Genomic DNA, 25,349 nt, shown 5'->3' on the forward strand with positions numbered 1-25,349 from the left:
CCTTGAGATTGTTGATTATTAAAAAGGACAAAGCTGAATATAAAAATGAAAATATGATAAAAACTTATAAGGCAATTTACACAAGATTTCAGCAACTCATAACAGAATTAGGTCATTTGATTGGCTTTTTTGATTTTAAAAAAATGTTGGGGGGGAACTGTCCCCTAGTACATTGTCAAGGTAATGATTTGACCAATCAGAGTCCAATTGCCAACCAATCAGCACCTGTTTCTCAGGCATTACTAACAGTTGTTTCCTTTGAAATTTGGTATCCTTGTCTCTGTCCAGATGAGTACAAACCAAGAAGTTTTGATAACATGTTGGGGAGAAAAAACAACGAACAAACATAAATATTCTATGCCTATCTTCCTATTAAATGACACAAAAAACATACCAATGATAGTAGTCAGGGGCAAAAATAGAGGAACTTATAACAATTATCACTGGAGAAAGTGCTAGGCAAACTAATGGGTTCTCAAGTCCTTTATACCAGATGGCCTGCACACTAGAGTCTTAAAGGAAATGGCTGCAGAGATAACTGATATATTAGTTGTAATCTTCCAAAATCCCCTAAATTCTGGAAATGTCCCAACAGATCAAAAAAAACCACAAATGTATTGCCTATAGTCAAAAAAAGAGGGAGACAGAAAGCAGGAAGCCATAGTCAGACAGCCCAACATCTGTCATTATTAATAATGTATTCCAGCATTTTCTTTAAGTACAAGTAGGACACTTAGATACCATGATATAATCAAGCAGAGTTCTTTCATGAGGGCAACTAGGGATGGGTATAAATGCTGGACTTGCAACTGGTGCTCATATCCCAACGGTGCATTTTTAAAAGGTTACTATGTAGCACAGCAAGTAACCAGGGAAGGAAATGGAATAGAATAGGATCCCTACAGTGCAGAAAGAGGCCATTGAACCCATCAAGTCTGCACTGACTCTCCAAAAGAGCATCCCACCAGGCCCTCCCCTCCGTCCTACCCCCATAACTCTGTCATTTACCATGGCTAATCCACCTAACCTGCACATCTTTGGACTGTGGGAGGAAACCGGAGCACCCGGAGGAAACCCATGCAGACATGGGGAGAATGTACAATCCCCACACTGACGGTCACCCAAACTGGGAATTGAACCTGGGCCCCTAGCGCTCAGAGGCAGCAGTGCTAACCACTGTGCTGCCCAGGATAGATGCTCAGAGGACGTTTCCTTTTGTAGGGGAGTTCTAGAACAAGGAAGTATATTTGCAAAATATGGGGACTCCTACATAAGGCTTGAGGAGAAATTTGTTCTCTCAGAAAATCATGAATCTTTGGAATTCTCTCTCCTACTGAGCAGTGGAGGCTAGACCACTGAATATATCTGAGACAGACAGATTTTTGAACTATAGGAGAGTCAACAATTTTGGCAAACAGGCAAGAAAGTAGTGCAAGGCCAAGATCAGATCAGCCCTGATCTTACTGAATGGTAGAGCAGACTCAAGGACTTATATGTTCTACTCCTCTGCCTATTTCTTCTGCTTCTTACTTCATATGGTAACTAATAACAACTCTGAGTGAAGAGAATTCTGCTAAATTCTTTACTGGATTTACTGGGAGCCCCTTTGCAGAACTGCCAAATAATTCCTCGAACTGATTCATCAAAGTGCCATTTCCACAAGCTTTGTTCTTTCTTCATGCCAATTTGGATTTCTAAAACGCCTTTCATCACCTTTGGATATCACAAAGCACATCTAAGCCAGTAAAGTACTTGAACTGTGTATTCACTGTTGTAATGTAAGAAAATGCACCAGCCATATTGTTGTACAGCAAGCAATGCCAGTTGAGAGCCTGCCCCAATTCAAGACAAACTCAAAAACACACTCTTGTATTTGCTTCGAGCAAGACAGGCACAGCCCAGTTCTATCATCTACACAGTGTAATTATGACCCTACAATATAGTTTAATTTTCACACTCCCCCTTTTCTCCCCCTTGCTAATTTCTTACTCTCCTTTTCTAAGGTTCTAGTTCAGAAACCTTGAGTACCCATTAAGTAGATCGCTGGCTTTGGTAATCTTTTTCTTCCCCTACCTCCATATTTTTCACCTCCTTGCCAAAGGTTGCGCCTCATTCAATCCCACTGATATTTTTACAGTACCCTTGTACTTTATTCAAGTGACCACTTCTACTTGCTATGCCCAGACATCGGCAGTAAAATATCCAAGACCAATCACAGTATTATCCAGCTCCCACACAACCCGAACAGGAATGGACCATTCAGCCCATTAAGCCTGCTCTGCTATTCAATGTGCTCATGGCTGATCGAACACTTCAGTGCCTTTTAAACCACTATCCCCATAATCCTTTACACTGTGAATCAGAAATCATAAGAACATAAGAAATAGGAGCAGGAGTAGGCCATCCAGCCCTTCGAGCCTGCCCCGCCATTCAATAAGATCATGGCTGATCTGTCGCTGCTCAGTTCCACTTTCCCGCCCTCTCCCCATAACCCTTAATCCCCTCTCCTATCAAAAACCCATCAACCCGCGTCTTAAAAATATTTAGCGAGGCAGCCTCCACCACTTCAACGGGCAGAGAATTCCAGAGATTCACCACCCTTTGAGTGAAGAAGTTCCTCCTCAACTCCGTTCTAAACCGCCCCCCTTTTATCTTGAGGCTGTGCCCCCTAGTCCTATTGTCTTTTTTGAGCGGGAAGAGTCTTTCCACCTCTATCCTATCCATCCCATTCATCATCTTATACGTCTCAATGAGATCTCCTCTCATTCTCAATCTATCAATCTCTACCTTAAACATGCTTGATGACTGAGTTTCCACAGCTCTCTGAGGTAGAGAATTCCAATTACTCACTACCTTCCGTGTTAACAAATCTCCCTTCACCTCTATCCCAAATGGTAGCCCCCTTATTTTGAAATTGTGCCCCCTGGTTCTAGACTCCCCAACCAATAGAAACATCTTATCTGCATCTGCCCTGTCTCTTCCTTTCCTCAGTATCTGGCAGGTTTCAATGAGATCACATCCCAGTTTGTCCAATCTCTTCATAAGACATCCCCCAAACAAGTCTGGTTAACCTATATTGCACTCCCTCTATAGAAATAATATCCTTTCTAAGGTAAGGGAACCAAAATTACATACACTACTCTAGGTGCAGTTTAACCAAGGCCCGATACAAATGAAATAAGGCTTCACTACTCCTGTACTCTTATTCTCTTGCAGTGAAGGATAACATTCCATTAGCCTTCCTAATAACTTGCTGGACCTACATATTCATTTTCAGTGATTTATAGATAAAGACTTTTTGTACATCTACACTTTCTAATTTTTTACCATTTAGGAAATACTCTGCACATCTGTTCTTTCTACCAAAGTGGATTACCTCACATTTTTCCACATTATATTCCAAATGCCGTTTTTGTTCATGTTCTTGCCCACTCACTAAGTCTGTCCAAATCCTCCCATAGCTTCTTTACATCTTCCTCACAACACACATTTCTGCCTACTCATCCGTGAACTTGGAAATATTACATTTGACCTCCACATCCAAATCATTCCTCCAGTACAACCTTCTTACTTCTACCAATTTTCTTCAACTCCTCATTCTCCCTCGTCCTTGGGATTTATACATTTGGGAGATTTTCTGTATCTTCCTCAGTGAAAACAGCCACAAAGTAATCATTTAACTTCTTTGCCGTTTGTTTACCATTATGAATTCTCCTGACTCTGTAATGGATACATTTGTTTTGGCCAAAAGCTTTATTTTCATATACCTATTCAAACAATTTTGTTTTTGCAAGATTGTATTCATATTCCACTCTCCTTTTCTTATCAGTTTCTTGGCCTCCCTTTGTTCCATTCTAAAGGCACCCCAAATCTCAGATGAACTATTACTCCTGTCCACTTTTCAGCCTCTGATATAATCCTTAACTTCCTTTGTCGGCCACAGTTGACTGGCTTTTTTGGATTTTTGCATCTTGAAGGAATACATAGGTGAAGTAAGCTGTGTAGTACTTTGAAAACTATCCATTGAATACGCACAGTCATACTTTTTAAAGCATTTTCCCAATCCACCTCAACCAATTTTCCCCTCATGTCTTCATAATTTCCTTTATTCAACTTTAACACCCTGGCTTCAGATTGAACTTTCACGCTTTCAAACATAATTAAAATTCCATCATATTGTGATCACTATCCCCAAAAGATTCTTTCACAATTAGGTTCCTAATTAGTCCTTTTCTATTATATAATACTAGATTTAGAATTATAGCTGGCTATCATACAGGTTTAGAACCCCATTCTAACATACTCCAAAACTAGTCTTCCACAGCATTAGTGTTCATTTAGTTTTATCAGGCTATGTGCAGATGGAAGTCACCCATGATTACTACATTGCCCAGGTTACATCTCCTGATTAATTCCAAGCTCCACATCACCATTGAGGCGGCACGGTAGCACAGTAGTTCGCACTACTGCCTCACAGTGCCAGGGACCCAGATTCGATTCCCGACTTGGGTTACTATCTGTGTGGAGTTTGCATGTTCTCCCTATGTCTGTATGGCTGATACTTTTCTCATCCTCAAATGCCTGCCTTTTCCCCAAAACCCTGGTCACCTTATTAATCAAGAACCTATCTATCTTTATCTTAAAGGCTCTCAATGACCTGGCCTCCACAGCCTTCTGTGGCAAAGTGTTCCACAGACTCACCATTGTCTGACTGAAGAAATTCCTCACCTGTGTCTTAAAGGATCATCCCTTCAGCGATTGTGCCCTCTGGTTCTAGTTTTTCCTACTAGTGGAAACAGCCTCTCTACGTCCACTGTATCCAGTACTTACAGTATCCTGTAAGTTTCAATAAAAACCCTCCTCATCCTTTTAAACTCCAATGAGTACAGACAGAGTCCTCAACCATTCCTCATACAACAAGCTCTTTATTCCAGGGATCATTTTTGTGAACCTACTCTGGACTCTTTCCAAGGCCAGCACATCCTTCCTTAGATACGAGGCCCAAAACTACTCACAATACCCCAAATGGGATCTCACCAGAACCTTCTACAGCCTCAGAAGTACATCCTTGCTCTTGCATTCTAGCCCTCTCAACATGAATGCTAACATTACATTTGCCTTCATAACTGCTGACTGAACCTGCACATTAACCTTAAGAGAATCTTGAACAATGACTTCCAAGTCCCTATGTGTTTCTGTTTTCCTAATCATTTTCCCATTCAGAAAATAGTTTATGCCTCCATTCCTCCTTCCAAAGTGCATAACCTCACACTTTTCCACACTGTGTTCCATCTGCCACTTCTTCGCTCACTCTCCTACCTGTCCAAGTCCTTCTGCAGCTCCCTGCTTCCTCAATACTACCTGCCCCTCTACATACCTTTGTATTAGCTGTAAACTTAGCGACAGTGCCTTCAGTTCCTTCCTCCAAATTGTTAATATATATCGTGAAAAGTTGTGGTCCCAGCACTGACCCATGAGGCACACCACTAGTCACTGGCTGCCATCCTGAAAAAGACCCCTTTTTCCCCATTCTCTGCCTTCTGCCAGTCAGCCAATCCTCTATCCATTAACACCACTGGCACTTAACTTATTTAACAATCTCCTATGCGGCATCTTGTCAAAGGCCTTCTGGAAATCTAAATAAATCACGTTTACTGGTTCTCCTTTATCTAACTTCCTTGTTACCTCCTCCACATGGCCTCCTTCTGCATTGTAGAGATTCTATGATTCTATGAAATAATTCACTCTACTCTGGATTTTCACACCTGTTTTATGGGCACAGTATATCAAATTTGAAAACTAACCACTGTACAAAACAAAAATCAGCTTCAACAGGCACAGTCACCAGAAATCAACAAGAATTAACAGCTGTTTCACTAACTTGCCACATGTTTCTCTCAACCACAAAATTCTAGTACTGATGAGAAAAAAAATATGGTGGGGTTCTTTCAGAAATCGTTAATAACAGGAATAGGCATTCAGTCCATCAAACTGGACCCTCTAGCTTCTTCACTGGATCTAAATAACGCACTGCATATTTCCAGACGCTGTTGGAATGACTATTGCTCAACCCATCCATCAGATAGTGTAAGCTCAGGCATATGTCTCCCCAGTCACTGGTAATAACTCCTAGGAGAAGCAAAGTATATGATAAAAAGAAATACATATTTCCCAGCACATTTGGTTCCACATCGTGGTATACTGAATCTAATATATGAGCTTTTGAAAACAAAATGCAGATTTCTTGGTGCAATATACCTTTCCAAGAGGTACTTCAGTGCAACCTGTTTTGATCCGCACAGCAATTAGGTTTAAGCTACAAACTAATAGCACATCATTTTTGCAGCCATTGAGTTAAGAAGAACCATCTTTCAGGGATGTCAATAAATCATTATGTTTGACTTGTGCAGGTCACTCTGCACTTCTACTGTGCACTGTGCTCACTATCGTTTAGTCATCTGAATTACAGGATTTCCTTTTTAATACTTAAAAATTCAGTGTAATGAAATGAACATATGTGATTAGACAGATACCATCTTGCATCTATCACGTGGTTTGGTGAGGACTTGAGCCTGCAACTGAATCAATTATATTTAGGCAGGTGATTTGAGGAAGCATTTTGTATGCATTTCTACATGTAAAATGCGTAACACATGATTCACTGCCCAATTTCTATTAACACCACAAGTCCACACAGGGTGCTGCATTTCCAAGTAGAACCCAACACACTTTTGGCAAACGTCTTACTCATTCATACTGCAATTTTCACTTCTCTGAAATGCCTTCTAGTCTACAGGCCTAAGTTACGTACTTAGTGAATGATAATGTACAGATTATAAAGTGCATCAACTCTTTCCTTCCATTTTAAGAAAGGAACTTTATGAAAGAAATTTTGACAAACTAAATTGTCCCTTGATAAGTAGGAGTTGAGGGCCTGAATGCAATTACTGTCACTAGAGAGGTAGTGCTTGATAGACTAACGGGACTGATGGTGGACAAGTCCCCAGGACCGGATGGAATGCATCCCAGGGTTCTGAAGGAAAAGGCAGAGGTGATAGTGGATGCCTTAGTGATTATTTACCAAAATTCGCTGGATTCCGGGAAGTGCCGGAAGATTGGAAAACGGCTAGTGTTACGCCGCTGTTTAAAAAAGGTAGCAGACAAAAGGCAGGGAATTATAGGCTGGTTAGTTTAACGTCTGTAGTTGGAAAAATGCTTGGATCCATCAAAGAAGAAATAGCGAGGCACCTGGAAAGGAATGGTTTGATAGAGCAGACGCAGCACGGATTCGTTAAGGGGAAGTCGGGTTTGACAATTTATTGGATTTCTATGTGAATGAGACTAGCGCGGTAGACAGAGGGGAACTGGTAGATGTGGTGTTTCTAGATTTTCAAAAGGCGTTTGATAAGGTCCCTCACAAAAGGTTGCTTCAGAAGGTTAGGGTGCATGGAGTTGGGGGTAAGGTGTTAGCGTGGGTAGAGGATTGGTTGTCTAATAGGAGGCAGAGAGTTGGTATCAATAGGTGCTATTCTGATTGGCGGTCGGTGACTAGTGACGTGCCGCAGGGATCAGTGCTGGGGCCTCAGCTATTTACCGTTTATATAGATGATATGGAGAAGGGGGCTGAGTGTAGGGTGACGAAATTTGATGACACGAAGATGAGCGGAAAAGCAAATTGCGTGGAGGGTGTGGAAAGTCTGCAGAGGGATCTGGATAGGCTGAGCGAGTGGGCAAGGACCTGGGAGATGGAGTATAATGTTAGCAAGTGTGAGGTTATCCACTTTGGCAGAAATAATAGTAGGAGGGATTACTATTTAAAGGGCGAAAAGCTGCAGCATGCTACGGTGCAGAGGCACCTGGGGATCCTTGTGCATGAGTCGCAAAAACCCAGTCTGCAGGTGATCAAGAAGGCAAATGGTATGTTGGCCTTTATAGCAAGGGCGATAGAATATAAAAGCAGGGAGGTCTTGCTGCAACTGTACAGGGCACTGGCGAGGCCGCAGCTGGAGTACTGTGTGCAGTTTTGGTCGCCGCACTTGCGCAAGGATATTTTGGCCTTGAAGGGAGTGCAGAGGAGATTCACTAGGCTGATACCGGAGATGAGGGGGTTGGACTATGAAGAGAGACTAAATGGGGGGGGGGGGGCAGTTTAGATCGGAATTGAGGAGGAACTTCTTCACTCAAAGGGTGGTGAATCTCTGGAATTCTCTGCCCATTGAAGTAGTGGAGGCTACCTCGCTAAATATATTTAAGTCACAGGTAGATAGGTTTTTGACAGACAAGGGAATTAAGGGTTGTGGGGAGACAGCAGGAAAGTGGAACTGATCCACTTCAGATCAGCCATGATCTTATTGAATGGCGGGACAGGCTCGAAGGGCTAGGTGGCCTACTCCTATTTCTTATGTTGACCACTGCTATCTCTGGGTGCTGACTCACTCTGGCACATAGTTTCATGATGGTCAAGTTCATGTGTAGCTCTTAGCCATTTTCATCCATAACCTGTGTCTGCAACTCTATTCAACCACAAAGGGCATCAAAGCACAGATCTATTCTCATCAGACACCCACACATGTACTCTCTGCGTATCACTGTTCAATGACCAGAAACAGATAGTTTTCCTCCTCTCTCTACCTGTGAGACAGAGACTATTTTTTTTAATTATTCATTCATGGGATGTGGGTGTTGCTGGCAAAGCCAGTACTTAATGCTCATCCCGAACTGGCCTCAGGAAGGTGATGGTGGGCCATTTTCTGAACCACTCCAACTATTGTTGTAGATTTGAACCAACTGAATGGCTTGCCAGGTCATTTTGGTGATCATTTAAGAGTCAATCACATTGATCTAGATTCAGACCAGGTAAGGATTGCAGGTGTCCTTTCCCAAAAGGGGCCACTTTAAATTATTTATTCATGGGATAGGAGTATCACTATCAAGGCCAGCATTTATTAGCCAACCCTAATTGACCTTGAGGAGTTGGTGATGAGCTGCATTCATGAATTCCTGCAATTCATGTGGAGTAGGTATACCCACAGTGCTATTAGGGACAGAGTTCCTGGATTTTGACCCAGTGACAGTAGAAATATAGCGATAGTTCAAAGTCAAGAAGGTAATGACTTGAAGGGGAACCTGCAGCAGGTGGTCTTTCAGATTGGTTTTAAGTTTAATCTGGTAGTTTCATATTCACTGCTGTAAGATTTGAACTTGTGCCTAGATTATTAGACCAGTCCTCTGGATTAGTAGTTCAGAAACTCAATCACTAACATACTCGACAAACACCCAACACAGACCAGGGATGACATATTGGACCTTCAGGTCTGCTTGGCCCCTGTTTCACACTACATGCTGGGAGGAGAAATGCAACTAACACTTCATATGAAGTCAGTTAACCTCCTTCCTTTTTACTTCCTTTCAAGTTTTCAACTGCACACAGTTTTTCTGTGAAAGAACCTTCAGGGTAACTGGATTGTGCGGGTACAACAATTTCTTCAGACTTCAATACAAGACTGAAAAATCATCTGTGTCATAGTGCAAGCAAAAGCTTGCAGTATACCACACCGTGGCACTGACCATGCGGAACACTAGGTTTGTGAATGCTTATTTAAACAATCAGCCCAGTGAATAAACCAATCACCTCATGCAACATAGAACCACACACACCCATCAGGTCGCAGGATACAACTTTCAGGTTTGGGTTGATACGTGCCAATGAACATTTGCACTACACAAGTGCCAGTCAATACCTATCTCCAAGGAGAGAGAGCCCAACCATCGTTCCATGGCATTCAACAGAACTACCATTACTGAAACTCCACCATCAACTTCCCGGGGGTTACCATTTATCAGAAACTGAAATAGATCAATAATAGAATGTGGCTACCAGAATAAGTCAGAGGCTGGGAATTCTGCAATGAGTAACTCAGCTGCCCAGTCCCTGTCCACCATCTATAAGACACATGTCAGAAGTGTGATGGAATACTCTCCACTTGCCTGGACGAAAGTGTTGTTGGAACTGCATAAGAAGTTTGACACCATCCAAGAGAAGCAGTCCACTTTATAGACATGTATCCAACACGTTCAACAGTCACTCCCTCCACTACCAATGCACAATGGTAGCAGGTTGTAACATCAACCAGATATACTTCAATTTGCCAAAGATTTTCTGACAGCTTCTTACAAACCATATAGGAGGACAAGGCAGCAGACACATGGGAGCACCACTCCTGCAAATTCCACTCCAAGTCACACACCATCTTGACTTGGAACTATATTGCTGTTCCTTTGCTAATCGGCAGATCAAAATTCCAAAACTTCTTCCAAACAGCACTGTGGGTGTCCCTGCACCATGTGGACTGATATGATTCACAAGAAGGCAGCTCACCACCACCTTCTCAGAGTCAATTAGGGATGGGGCAATAAATGTGGACCTAGCCAACAATGCTTGAACCCTATAACAAAAAGTCTGCTCTCTGGCTTGTACTGAGTGAGTTGAACTCAATTAGGGTGAGAAATGGGAAATGAAGTGGGGAATACAGTGTCCCACTCACGAGCATTATCAAGTAAGCTCCATCTAAAAAAATACACATGCATGGATATTGGGCAAACACAAAATCATACTTGGCTGAAATGCACCATACAGTTAAGTAGCTTCTCAACTGAATCCGTACTTGCACAAAGAATGGATGGAATTCTGAGCCAACCTGACATGGTCAGTGGATTGAGTGGTGGGAGAAAAAGATGCTAGAAATGGTCATAGTCCATTGCAAATCAGTTCTAATTCATGTTAGCTCAAAGGGGGAAAATCCTAGAGTATAGAAAAGACAAAACAGTATGAAAAGTTAGAAAAAAGTACTGTGAATTGTGACGTTTGTCCAAAATTCCAGATTTTTTTCTTCAGGGAATCTTGAGAAACCAAACTGCAATTTTTTTTAAATACTTAAGTAAAGAACTCCTGCATAACTTGGATCGCCCTTAACCATCTGCACTTATGTCACCACAAATGATTCTGGCAACTGAAGGCATTCTTCATTTTCAGTATGTCTGTTCCAATACAGAATTAGTCGGTCTGGTTTCTGAAGTTTCCTTATTTAGCTTTGTAGAGTAACTGTTGAGAGATGTGCAAAGACAGCACAAATTGACCTACCGATTCTTTCTCCATTCTTGGGGACCTGATTCGTGGGTTACTGTTCCTAATAGCTTTACTGGGATCAGGGACCAGTAAATAACAAGAAAAAGAACACATGCACAGTAGGCATATTTCCACTTGACTCAATGTGGCATTCCCAAACCAATACCAGTAGGGAATCTTAATGACAAAATCCAATAGTAATTCACTCAATTTCCAATACACAAATCAGCACTGGGGAAGAAAAACATGAACTGCAAAACCTAAGAAAAGGAGGATCACATTAAAGCAATGGAGTTTCTTTGCAATGCAGAAACCCATTTAAGTCCTCCCATATGGTCTAGCGATAAAGATTCCTAGTTTTCACTCAGCAGCCAGGGTTCAACTCCAGGTATGGAATCAGTTTTCAGGGCAGCAAAGTGGCATGGTGGTTAGTACTGCTGCCTCACAGCGTCAGGGACCCAGGATCAATTCCAGCCTCAGGTCACTGTCTGTGTGGATTCTGCACATTCTCCCCATGTCTGCATGGGTTTCATCCAGGTGCTCCGGTTTCCTCCCACAAATGGAAAGATGTGCAGGTCAGGTTGATTGGCCATGCTAAATTGCCCCTTAGTGTCAGGAGGATGAGGAAAGTACATGCATAGGGTTATGGAGGTAGAGCCTGGGTAGGATTGCTTTCAGTACAGGCATGATGGGCCAAATGGCCTTTTCTGTACAGTAGGGACTCAGGGATTCAGCAAACAAAACTAAATCTACCCAATTCACAGATTTCAATCCAATTCTCATTAAATAAAATCAAAAAAGTTATTAAACTGTTTTTAAAGTCAAGATCAAGACAATCTTTTTAAAAACTGCAGAATTGAGACATATAAGAAAAGAAAACTCATGATAAAAGTTCCTGGGTCCAAATAAATAATGAAAATTGAAGTGAAGGACCTCCCATGGCAGATATTTTAAAGGTTTCTGCAATCCCCAAAGCCGCTGCCTAGCGGACAATCTGGCAAACCACTTCCCCTTAGAGAGCTCAGAGCAAACAGACCACTTTAAAAAATGAGGATTCCCACTTCAACACTGGGAAGAAACCTGTTTTCCAAGAGACTCACCGTGTGGGTATTAACTCATAGTGAAGTGAAGCCGAGCAGAGAACGAAACAGACACCAGCTCACCGCCTCACCGAACTCTGACAGGATGAGGCACCAGGCCCAGCGACCTCCCCCTCTCGGTGCCTCCCAGGTCCTCCCGGCCCGGGGCACCCTCCCAAATCCTCCCAATCCAGCGCCCCCTCCCGGCCCAGCGACTCCCTCCCAAGTCCTCCCAATCCAGCGCCCCCTCCCGGCCCAGCGGCTCCTCTCGGGTCTTCCCGGCCCAGCGCCACCTTCCTCCTGTCAGTCAGGTCCGCGCGGGGCGGGGCGGGGGGGGGGGGGGGGAAGCTGATGATTGACAGCTGTCAGGGAGGCGGAGGAAGGGGAGATGGGCGGGGACTGAAGCCAATTAACCGCCGGGGGGAGGCTGGAAGAGCCAATCCGGGCGGGGATGTGGGCGGTACCTGGCCCGCCATTGAGGGGCACGCGCCGGCCGGTCCTGCGATTGGTTGGTGGGGTGCGGGGGCAAAGGTCAGAGTGAGTTGGCGCCATTTCTGGCTGGTTCGGGCGCCCGTTTGAAAGAGGATTTCCCCCCCTCCTCCTCCAAGCAGCTCTCTGGGGTATTCAGAGGGGGAGAAAACAAAGGGCAACGGAGGGGGGGAGGCGTAGGGAGCTTTACTTTAATATATGTTTTCCATAAACGATGCAGTGTAAAATCGAAGTAATGCGAGTAACTGGCGGTTTTTCATTCTGAAAGGCAAATTACAAGAGGAGGTTTCTCAGGCTCAGGGCCCTTGTAAGAGGGCAAAAAGGGGAGCAACGAAATATGGGTTCACGGCTTTCGACCCGAAGTGTCATAAAGGCAAGTGTGTGGCTTTGAATATGGATGTGTAATTAATGTTAGTATTTGCTGGAGATTTGGTTTAGTCTGAAATGGGCTTAATGTCTTTCGTTATTACTGTGTACAGATTGATTTGAGTTTAACTCGTGTATTTTTCTGAATTCTGCGCAAGAAAACCAATTTGTGTGATTGCCAATAGTAGTTTATTTTGTGTAATATTCTTTGCTCTTCCCTTCACAGGTTTCTTTCTGAATGCTAAGGAGGATAGTGATTGCTGATATGGTTGGGATTATTGCTATGGCCGGTACAGTAGAAGAATATGATGAGGTGAGAACATCTGGATTTTTTTCCCCCATTCCCTCTTGCATTTTCCTGAAATTCCATACATGCTGCAGTTTTGAAAACACCTGAATAATAACAATTGCTAATATCACCTGTCATTCACTCAGTTTATATAGTTGCATATATTACTTGTCCAATTAATGGAGTATGTAATGTGTGGTAAGAAGTAAACAGAGTGTAGAGGCTTTCCTTATCAAATGTACTGGACAATCCATTTATTGATGATCTACTGCAGCTTGATGATTAAATGGACAGTAATTGTGTCACATGTCACTTACAAAATAAGTCATTTTGATCAAAGACATGCAAGTGAATGGAGCTATTACACACTATTGGACTTTTTCAATGTGTTTGTTTTATAGTCATGTAAGAAGCCAAAAAAAGATGCAGAGGATTCCTCCACAAACACAATCACGAGCTACTTTTCACCATTATCGAAGTCCGTTGACGCTGCCTTTCCATTACCGAAATCTAGCAACATAATGGATTACTTCAAGAAAACTCCAAGTGGACGAAATGTTGCTTCAGATGTGTTTGGTGAATGTGAAGGAAAGAATTCGGCTGTAACATCTGTGGACTGTCATAAAGAATCATCGGTGGTCTCGGAGGAGAAGCACCAAACGCCAAAGGGGAAAAGGCTCAGGAGAAGAATTAATTTAAGCCGTAAATTGAATGAATGTCATGAGGTAGTTGAAGTCAGTGATGTGAGCAACTCGAGTATTGGAGAGGTCTGCGGCGTGAGATCAGGTGTTGGCGTTCTTGGGAGTGACACTGCTGCACTAATTGCTCAGCTTTGTGCAGAAAGCCAAGAGCTATTTGAAGAGAATGAGGACAGTGTTTGTGTGGATTCCAACATTGTACGAAGGAGGACAAAAGCGGGGAACAGAAAGAAAAGCTGCAAAGAACCCTGTGATTATTCAAGTAAAATCTTCAGAAAGACACGAAAAAGAAAGATTGCAGGTAATAATGAAGATCCCTCAAGACAGACAGATGTTGAACTTGTGACAAAGGATGGTGGTTGTGAAAAGGGTGTTGAAAGGCCAGAGGTTCAAGGAGCTACTGTTCCTGTGGTTATTGAAAGTGAAAAAACGTGCCTCTATGAGACAAGTTTGGATACAACAGTTGACAAGACTTGTCAGGTGAACGACAGTACTGTTACTGTGTCATTTGAAGACTTTATAAAGAACCAGGAAACTGAAGAGTCTTCACCTGAAAAAGAATCGGGGGATGATTCTGAGATAATTGAGGAAAGTAACACGCTTCCCAATTTAACAGACATGAGTTCAGCTGCTCCCCAGCCAGTCTCCCCTAAAACAATGACTGTGCATGTTCAGATTCACTCTAGTCCTATATCTACCTCATTTCAAAGTTCCAAAACGAAACAGAAAAAGATAGCATCAATCTTTTTGAGAAAGAAAGCAGACTCTGAAAGCGATGCTGTTGAAATCCAACCAGTGAGTCCGCATCCCATTGAGAACACTGAGCCAGTTCCTGCAAGGAGATCCAACGTGGTGATAGGGGAGGAGGAGTTAGAGTTGTCAGTATTGGATATAATTGATAAGAGTCCTGTGAAGGCTAAGTGTAGTCGAGCTGAAAGGGAGCAGTTTATGAATGCTTTCAGACAACCGCCCTCTTCAGATCCAGCAAAAACTGGACTCAAGAAGGTGGTGCAGAAACCAAAGGCCTCAAAACAATGTTTAACACTAGGAGAAGCAGCTGAACTGGGTGATGATGAGCCCAGTCTGGAGAAGGGAAAAGAGGAATTAGTTCAGATTACAAAAAATGAGATGTCAAACAAAGGCAGTAAAGATGCTAGGGTGGAAAAAAGTGCATCTGGAAATGCAACCATGAAAAAGAACAAAAGGTTAAAACGCAGAAAAGTTCGGAAAGCAGAATGTAAAAGCCCGGATGACTGTGAAATAGCAGGAGAGGAAATTAATCCTTATCTGAAAGCATGCGATGAGACAACTAAAGAATCAAGAGACCCAAAGCCTTTTGATCCAGCAACGACTCGATCAAGTGAAACCTGTAGAGTTACACGGAGAAGCCTTAGACAGCAAAGAGATGCTCTGGATTATTGCCTGACGCCAGATAAAGCCGTTGGTGTGGATTGCCTAGGTGTCCCAATCCGTAGGTCAACCCCAAAATTGACACGTTGGTCTTCTGAAGAAAATAGCATATACAAAGCGGAAATGATTCCTACGACCTGTAACGAAAGTCCAATCAGGTATTGTGTATTTTAAATCTACACCGTTGTAGGTTGGTTGTGACTCCATGATCTGTTATCGTTTACATCCAAATGTAAAACCTACATTCTGATAAGTAGTTTAGCTTTTTTTAACCAGCCGCATCATCACTGCCTTCGCAGTTTTTCCTTTACGTCGTGTTATTGTCCTCATGGGTGTCACGTTAAAAGATTCAACAGAGAATCACAGAATCATACAGTGCAGATGAGGACCCTCGGCCCATTGAATCTGCACTGGCATACAAGAAATACCTAAACCCTCACCTAATCCTAATAGTAGAGGCAGGTACAATAGGGTGGCACAATGATTAGTACTGCTGCCTCCCAGAGTCAGGGACCTGGGTTCGATTCCCGGCTTGGGTCATTGACTGTGTAGAGTTTGCATGTTCTCCCTGTGTCTGTGTGGGTTTCCTCCAGGTGCTCCAGGTTTCTTCCCATATGCTGGTTAGGTGCATTGGCTATGCTAAATTCTCCATCTGTGTACTCGAACAGGTGCCTGAGTGTGGCGACTAGAGGATTTTCACAGTAACTTCATTGTAGTGTTAATGTAAGCCTTCTTGTGACATTGATAAATAAATTTTAAAAAACTAATCCCATCAACCAAAGGGCATTGGGGAGAACGATAGAACAGGAAGATCTGCGGGGGGGTACCAGTTCATAGTTTCTTAAAAGTGGAGTCACGAGTGACAGGACAGTGAAGAAGGCATTCAGCATGCTCCAGCAAGGCATTGATTGGTCAGAACATTGAATGTGGAGATGCAGGTCTTCGACTGGGATAAGTACAATAAGAAGTCTCACACACCAGGTTAAAGTCCAGCAGGTTGGAATTTAACCTGGTGTTGTGACATTTCTTACAGAACATTGAATACAGGAGTTGACATGTCTTGTTGAAGTTGTACAAGATATTGGTATGGCCACACTTGGAATACTGTGTACTGTTCTGATAACCCTACTATAGAAAAAATATTATTAAACTAGAAAGAGTGCAGAAAAGATTTCCTAAGATGCTACTTGGACTTGATGGTTTGAGTTATAAGAGAGGCTGCATAGCTGGGACTTTTTTTCCCCTGGAGCATAGGAGGCTGAGGGGTGATCTCATAGAGATCTATAAAATAATGAGGGGCATAGATCAGCTAGATAGTCAATAGCTTTTCCCAAAGGTAGGGGAGTCTAAAACTACAGGGCATAGGTTTAAAGTGAGGGGGGGGGGAGATACAAAAGGGTCCAGAGGAGCAAATCTTTCAAACACAAGGTGGTGAGTGTGTGGAATGAGCTGCCAGAGGTAGTAATAGAGGCAGGTACAATTTTGTTTTTTAAGAAGCATTTCAATAGTTACATGGGTAAGATCGATATAGAGGGATATGGGCCAAATGCAGGCAAGTGGGACTAGCTTAATGGTAAAAACTGGGCGGCACGGACCAAGTTGGGCTGAGGGGCCTGTTTCCATGCTGTAAACCTCTGGCTCCACCAGCATTTGGCCCATAGCCATGAATGTTTTGATGTGTCAAGTGCTCATCCAGCCCCTCCCCTCTGTCCTATCCCTGTAACCCCACACATATGTCATGATCAATCTTCCTAACCTGCGTGCTTTTGGATTGTGAGGTGGAAACCAGAAACCTACGGGGGTAATGTGCAAATTCCACATAGGCAGTCACCGAAGGCCAGAATCAAACCCAGGTCCTGGCACTGTGAGGCAGCAGTGCTAACCACTGTGCTATTGTGTTCTTTGCTAGTTTGTTTTGGTGTGTTGTTATAATACTTGCTATGATACCCACTTGATTTTAATGCAAGTTGAACTTTTCCCAATTAGGCGAGAGAAGATTTTGTAGCATTCCCAGCTAGAAATTAGAGGTTCCTACAAGCAACTGCTTGCCTCCGTGTTTGTAACAACTGCAGAAAAATTGGAAATGTAGATTCCTTCTTCCTTTACTCAGTTTTCTTCTCTTCTGTGCATGGTGACCCATGGCTTTGGTGCAGTTACCTTGGTGTGAACTTGAGACATTAGGCATCTGGATAATATTTGATCGTGTAGGGGCCTCACCACTGAAGCTGATTCTCTTTTCACTGGTGCTATGCGTAGACCTGGCAGCAGGGTTACTGGACCTTGTCTGTTCTCAGTTCAAAGGTACTGAGGTAAGATGTTGTGCCCCTCACTGCTGCCTAGCTGAGTTCAGCTCAATGTGTGCAGTCTTGATGTGATATTTTTACTGGATTAATAACCAGTCCGAATGGTGGAATTTCCCCTCTGTTTGAGTTAGTGCCTGGCCTTGGCTCAGTTCTGTGTGTATAAATACCCAGATACTATTTGTTTCCACTCAGTGTCTCAGCAGAGTGAGCTTTGACCACATCGTTCTGAGGGGATAAGAACGCTTTTTAGAAGGGGCTTATTGATTGCATACCTGACCTGTGTTGACAGTTATGACATTAGGGTAGCTGAGAGTAACCTGCCCTCACCGTTTGTGATGGGGTGGGGGACAGCTAGAGGTGAGTAGAAATTATGATAGGATATTGCACTGATTGATTGGCTCTTTGTATGTTTTAAATGGATTAATCTGCTCCTAGAACAGGTAACCTCTGGGTTATTTGAAATTTGAGGACAATAGGTTTTTATTGCATACAGTTATTGAGGAAGACAAAACAAAAGTAGGAGTGAAGGTATAGATCAATCACGATTAGCAGAATAGAGGAACAGGTTTTAAAGCGCTGAATGTTCCTACGTTCATGCACCCAGCAAGGTCGACGTTAAACCTGTGCAGCCCTGACCATTGGTTTATATGCCTATAAATGATCAGAATGCCATGTGTACATTTTAAACTTTTATGATTCAATTTTTAGTCAGAATGTGTAACATGATACCAATGAAGTAGTTGAGGTGAATAACATAGACATGTTTAAAGGAAGATAAATAAATGAGGAAAAAATGCATGGAAAGATATATTGATGAAGTAAGTCGTGAGTAGACTGAGATGAAACATAAACACAAGCACAGACCCGTTGATCAGAATGACTTAATATTCAAAGTTAATCCTGTGTACACAGCAGTAAACTATAACTTGAATAATGGGGTTTCTATGTAAATTTATAATGTGAATGAAATACAGAATGAAGTTTCACTATATTTTGTGTATTGGCTTTTCAGAATGAAGTTTACACGAATCACTCGGTCCCAAAATGATATAAAAGCAAAAGAAATGGACGAGAACATGGAATTTACTCCAAGGAGCAACCAGGTGTTTGTATTTCCAGGAATAAAATTTTCATGATATTTATTGTTCTGTAAACAGTAATGTGTGCAAACGCAGAGCTGAAAATATAGCCCTTGTAAGGGTGTGTGTTGAATACTGTCCTTTCAAATTAGGATTTGAAATTGGCCCAAGTAGAGTGACCATAGAATCCCTATACATTGCAGAAGGAGGCAAAGTGGCTCATTGAGTCTGCATCAACTCTCCAAAAGAACATCTTACTCGAGCTCTATCCTTGTAACCCCATTAATCATCCTAACCTACACATCTTGTGACATTAAGGGGCAATTTAACATGCTCAATCTACCTTATCTGCACATCTTTGGACTGTGGAAGAAAACCAGAGCACCTGGGGGAATCCCGTACAGACAACGGGAGAATGCGCAAACTATGCATGGTCACCCGAGAGCGGAATTAAACCCAGGTCCCTGAGGCAGCACTGCTAACAGTGATGTTCCAAAATATAGGTGAAGTTCTTTTAAAAAAAAATTCACATTTTAAAAATATTTGAGTAGATATAAATTGTTCCCAAATATAGACATTTTAAAGATAAACATTTGATTGAGCTTAATTGATTTTAATTAATTGAAATTAGTGATAAACCTTAAGAAGACTTAGGCTGGTTGAATGAATGAGTGACAGATGAAATTTTATGAAGAGGCATGAAGTGTTTCAGCCATGAGTTTGAGGAGATCAGCCATAATCTTACTGAATGGCGGGGCAGGTTCGAAGGGCTAGATGGCCTATTCCTGCTCCTATTTCTTACTGTTCTTATTATTGTTTCATTTTGGTTGCGAAAGTGAGGAGAGGGAATACAAAATAAAGATGGTCCTGAGGTATACAATCACAAATTGTTGAAGATAGCTTGGCAGATTGTGAAAGTGGTTGATAAAATATGTGGAATCCTCTGCTTTATAAATAGGGTTGCAGGCTGTGATGAGTCTGTATAAAACCTAGTTTGAGCTCAACTATAGTGTTATGCCCAATTAGGGATGCCGCATATCAGGATGGGTGTGAAGGCATTAGAGAGGCAGCCCAGTAGCTAGCACTGCTGCCTCTCAGCGCTAGAGACCTGGGTTTAATTCCAGCTTTGGGTCACTGTCTGTGTGGAGTTTGCACATTCTCCCTGTGTCTGTGCGGGTTTCTCCGGATGTTCTGGTTTCCTCCCATAGTGCAAAGATGTGCATGTATGGTGGATTAGCCATGGTAAATGCATGGGATGTGGGGATAGGACTGGCAGACAGGCCTGGGCGAAATGCTCTTTCAGAGAACCTGTGCAGACTCAATGGGCTGAATGGCCGCCTTCTGCATTGTAGGGATTCTATGGGACAGAAATGATTCGTGAGAGTGTTTCAAGGGATGAGGAACTTGAGCCACACCTGGGCTGTTCTCTTCAGAAAAGAAGTTTGAGGAGATTTGATTGAGGTTTTCAAAGTCTCAAGGAACTTGGACAGAGTAGATTGGGAGAAGTTATTCCCCTTAGTAGACGGGTTAAGAAGCAGAAGGCATCAGCTTAAACGGGATGGCAAAATGACATGAGAAACTTCTTTACATGGTATATGGTCAGGATGTGGTACGTTCTGTCTGTGTGTGTGTGTGTGTGTGTGGCGGAAGCAGATTAAATGTTGGCCTTCAAAAGAGAATTGAAAATTATCAGAAATTAAAAAGGACCAAGGGGAAAATATGGCACTGGATAATTGTTGGAGATGTGTACTTTTGATGAGCTATAACAAAACTCACACCACCTCTGAGTGGATGTAAAAGATCCCATAATTCTTGAAAAGGTGGGTGTTTTCTGGTGTCTTGACCAATACTCTCAGCCAGCATCACTTTACTTAAAAAAAACAAAGGTTATCTAGTCATTATCACATTCCTAATTGCGAGAGCTTGCTCTGTGCCAAGTTACATTGTGCAACTATGTCTACAACTATGCCTACATTTCAAAAGTACTTAATTAGACGTAGTAGTCTTTATAGTCCCAGATGACCATTGGCATCTCTCCCCTTTGAGAGGGAGAGCTGTCAGTGGTGATTTAACCTGAGGATCAGCACACCACAGGTGAAGGGGAAGTTTAAGAAGGTGGAACCTCCATGAGTAATCTCAGCCAGTGCAGTGTTGCTTTGGAATGTCTTAAAGTCCCCTAGTTGCCACAGTCCAGCGCCTGTTCAGGTCAACCAACCTAACAAGCACATCTTTCAGAATGTGGGAGAAAACCGGAGCACCCGGAGGAAACCCTTGCAGACATGGGCAGAATGTGCAACCTCCATACAGACAGTGACCCAAGCCAGGAATCGAACCTGAGTTCCTGGCGCTGTGAAGTAGTGCTAACCATTGTGCTACCGTGCTGCTTGTGATACAAATGCAGGACTTTTTTCATTTAGATGGTGGTATTTTTCTAATTATTAACATTTTTTGTTATTTAGCGGATGTCCAGGTCCAAGAATATGGCCGAAGCAAAGAGACTAGTTGAAAAAGCCAAAGTGCAGAGCAAGGGTAGAAATCCTTTGGAATCCATTACACCTTTGAGACGGTCAACTCGACAGCAAGCCAAATCTGATGGGAAATCTCACAGGATTGAGGTACTAGTATTTCAGGTTTTTAACTAAAGAAAAATACACAACATTTGAAAAGCAGGGAGTGGTGGCTTGGTACAGTCCGAAAAGTGTTTTGTGTGGAATTTGACCATCAGGTTTGACGTTGGAAGAGGGTTCACAAAAAGCACTTGGTGTGCAGGAATGTACTTCTGAATATTGTTATAAAATGTTACAGTCTAATCCAAATTTACTTGGATAGATTTGTCTCTATAATATTGTTTCTGAATGATATGGGGAGGTATGGATATTTTTTGATTTGATTTATTATTGTCTCATATTAACATACGGTGAAAAGTATTGTTTCTTATGCGCTATATAGACAAAACATACCATTCATAGAGAAGGAAACAAGAGAGTGCAGAATGTAGTGTTACGTAGCTAGGACGTAGAGAAAGATCAACTTAATGTGAGGTAGGTCCATTCAAAAATCTGATAGCAGTAGGGAAGAAGCTGTTCCTGAGTTGGTTGGTACGTGACCTCGAACTTTTGTATCTTTTTACCGACAGAAGAAGATGGAAGAGAGAATGTTCGGGATGCATGGGGTCCTTAATTATGCTGGCTGCTTTGCTGAGGCATTGGGAAGTGTAGATAGAGCCAGTGGATGGGAGGCTGATTTGCATGATGGATTGGGCTACATTCACTTTTGTACTTCGTTGCGGTCTTGCATGGAGCTGGAGCCATACCAAGCTGTGATACAACCAGAAAGAATGCTTTCTATGGTGCATCTGTAAAAGTTGGTGAGGGTCATAGCTGACATGTCAAATATCCTTAGTCTTCTGAGAAAGTTGAGGCATTGGTGGGCTTTCTTAACTATACTGGGGAGAAGGGGGATCAGGATATTGATTTTGATAACCAGCCATGATCAAAATGAATGGTAGAGCAGGCTTAAATGGCCTACTCCTAGTTTCTATGATTGAAGTGGCCTGTTAGGCATTGAGTATTTGTGAATATTGAACTTTTACTTGTGTCAGTCTGTTTTGGCCTTTACTACTGCACCACTCACAAATGGTAGCTCTCAGGCAGGAAAGTGGACTTAATGAGTATTACTTCATTAATAGAAGAGAACAAAACTAGGAGACATAAATACAATACGGTTGCTGATAGATTTAGCAGGGAATTCAGGAGAAACCTCTTCACTGAGTGATGGAACATGTGGTACTTGTGATCACATTGAATAGTTGTGGCCAACAGCACAGATGCATTTTGGAGAACTTGGATAAACATATGAGGGGGAAAAGAAATGAAGCTTTGTTGATGCATTGAGTTAAAGAGGAGTCTTGTGTGGAGCATCGGCACTGGCACAGACCACTTGATCTGGAATTGTGGTTCTATTGCCATTATTCTAACTTCAATATCGTCTTTTAGTTGTTTTTTTAAAGATGGTTCACAGCAATAACTGGCACGGGCATCCTGCGAGTTGGCTGATTGCAAAATCAGATTCTAGCATTTTAATAAAATACTTCTTGCATATAAGAACATAAGAAATAGGATCAGGAGTAGGCCATCTAGCCCTTCGAGCCTACCCCGCCATTCAATAAGATCATGGCTGATCTGAAGTGGCTCAGTTCCACTTTCCCGCCTTTTCCCCATAACCCTTAATTCCCTTGTCTACCAAAAACCTATCTACCCACGTCTTAAATATATTTAGCGAGGCAGCCTCCACCACTTCAACGGGCAGAGAATTCCAGAGATTCACCACCCTTTGAGTGAAGAAATTCCTCCTCAACTCCGTTCTAAACTGCCCCCCCCCCCCCCTTATCTTGAGGCTGTGCACTCTAGTCCTGCTGTCCTTTCTGAGCGGGAAGAACCTCTCCACCTCTACCCTATCCATCCCTTTCATCATCTTATATGTCTCAATAAGATCCCCCCTCATCCTTCTAAACTCTAACGAGTACAAGCCCAGTCTATTCAGCCTCTCTTCATAGCTCAACTCCCTCAACTCCGGAATCAGCCTAGTGAACCTCCTCTGCACTCCCTCCAAGGCCAAAATATCCTTGCGCAAGTGCAGCGACCAAAACTGCACACAGTACTCCAGCTGCAGCCTCACCAGTGCCCTGTACAGTTGCAGCAAGACCTCCCTGCTTTTATATTCAATCCCCCTCGCTATGAAGGCCAACATTCCATTTGCCTTCCTGACCACCTGCTGCACCTGTAGGCTGGGTTTTTGCGACTCATGCACAAGGACCCCCAGGTCCCTCTGCACCGTAGCATGCTGCAGCTTTTTGCCCTGTAAGTAGTAGTCCTTCCTACTATTATTCCTGCCAAAGTGGATAACCTCACACTTGCCAACATTGTATTCCATTTGATCTTTATCCAAGAGGATGTTTTTGTGGACCTGCTCCCAGCCATCATTAGTACAGGGCAAAATGAGGTGTGCAGGAGTGTTTCACAGTGGTTTTCTGCCAATAACTGCCTTATCTGTGTTGGCTGCCCACCTTCTTTCCCTGAAACATGCGCTCTAGATCTGCCTTATGAAGGAGCAGCACTCCAAAAGCTTGTGATTTCAAATAAACCTGTTGGACTATAACCTGGTGTTGTGTGACCTCTCATTTTGTTCACCCCAATCCAACACCGGCATCTCTGCTCTAGAGCTGGAGGTAGGAGTTGGAATCCAATTTCAGTCACCTTTATGATGCGTTTCTTGAAAATCCCATGAGGTATGCTTCCCTTCGTATCAATTTTTCATTCTTTCTGCTTTTACCATAAAGCTTGTTTTACAAGTTACCCAATTTTTGAGATGACATCGCTGCCCTAATGTAGAACCTTATAGCACAGAAGGCGACCCATCTGTGCTGGCTCTCCAAAATAAATTAGCCCCATTTTCCTGCTCTTTCCTCCAGGGCCAGCAAAAAAAAACCTTTAAAAAATATATCCAGTTCCCTTTTGGAAGTTATGACAGAAAGTGGACCCCCATATCTGGCATCCCATATGGGAAAGACTTAAAAACCGGATCCTACTGGAATGCTGACTTTAGTTTCAAGGTGCTGGAGTATGAAAAGAAAGGAGGTGTTGCTGCAACTGTACAAGGTACTAGTGAGGTCAACTCCTCTTGCTATGAAAACAGCATGCCATTAGCTTTCCTCACTGCCTGTTGTACCTGCCAGCCTTCAGTGACTGTTCTGCCATGACACCCAGGTCACGTTGCACTTGCCCTTTTCCTAAACTGCCACCCTTCAGATAATCTACCTTCCTGTTTTTGCCATCAAGGTGACTAACCTTCTACTTATCCACATTATATTGTATTTGCCCACTCAGCCAGTCTGTCCAAGTCACCCTGTAGCCTCTTAGCGTCCTCCTCACAGCACATACTACCATCCAACTTAGTGTTGTTTGCAAATTTGGAGATATTGCATTCAATTGCTTTGTCCAAATCGTTAATGTGTATTATGGATAGCTGGGGCCCCAGTACTGGACCCCACCAGTCACCCCCTGCCACTCTGAAAAGGACCCGTTTTTAACAGCACAACTATACAGATCCACCCCCAGCAATATTGGTATTTTATGACCTTGCTCAGGCGAGGCTCATATAATCCCGCCCAGGATCAACAGAGAATTCCATTCTCCGAGCCATGCTGACCCCAATTCTGGGGTGCATGTGGTAGTGAAATTCTGGTACCAGACTCTAACTGAAGTCTTTCAGTCTTGGAAATGCGCACCTTCGCTCCTGATTTGACCTGGGTTCTCGTGCTCCATGGTTTCTGGCCTGGCAAGTAGCCCGTGAACGATCGTCCATTAAAGGGGCCATGCTGTCACATGTAGCTTTTTGAATTATTGCTGCAGATTAGTCACTTGTTTTGCGAGGAAATATGGCAGCAACTGCACAAGGTTCAACAAACAGTAGATGGAGTATACCGACACTCAGATTGAAAGCTTTCGGATCA

General features: G+C 42.8%; 2 protein-coding genes across 5 annotated transcripts in view; one reads left to right on the forward strand and one right to left on the reverse strand.

The window, feature by feature from the left end:
- Positions 1–12,349, reverse strand: part of crlf3 (cytokine receptor-like factor 3) — a 62,599-nt gene extending 50,250 nt beyond the window's left edge. Inside the window, exon 1 of the mRNA XM_080209304.1 lies at positions 12,226–12,349. The gene's annotated coding sequence lies outside the window, so the exon portion shown is untranslated. The remainder of the gene's footprint in view (positions 1–12,225) is intronic.
- Positions 12,350–13,289: 940 nt separating this feature from the next.
- Positions 13,290–25,349, forward strand: part of atad5a (ATPase family AAA domain containing 5a) — a 63,822-nt gene continuing 51,762 nt past the window's right edge. For all 4 annotated transcript variants that reach the window (XM_080209308.1, XM_080209309.1, XM_080209311.1 and 1 more), the window contains exons 1-4: positions 13,290–13,372; positions 13,750–15,614; positions 18,772–18,862; positions 21,298–21,453. In XM_080209308.1, coding sequence (XP_080065434.1) covers positions 13,298–13,372; positions 13,750–15,614; positions 18,772–18,862; positions 21,298–21,453 — 2,187 coding nt within the window. In that variant the 5' untranslated portion in view covers positions 13,290–13,297. The remainder of the gene's footprint in view (positions 13,373–13,749; positions 15,615–18,771; positions 18,863–21,297; positions 21,454–25,349) is intronic.

Source organism: Carcharhinus amblyrhynchos, chromosome 21, assembly GCF_965287045.1.
Source record: "Carcharhinus amblyrhynchos chromosome 21, sCarAmb.v2.hapA, whole genome shotgun sequence".
Classification (NCBI taxonomy): Eukaryota; Metazoa; Chordata; class Chondrichthyes; order Carcharhiniformes; family Carcharhinidae; genus Carcharhinus; species Carcharhinus amblyrhynchos.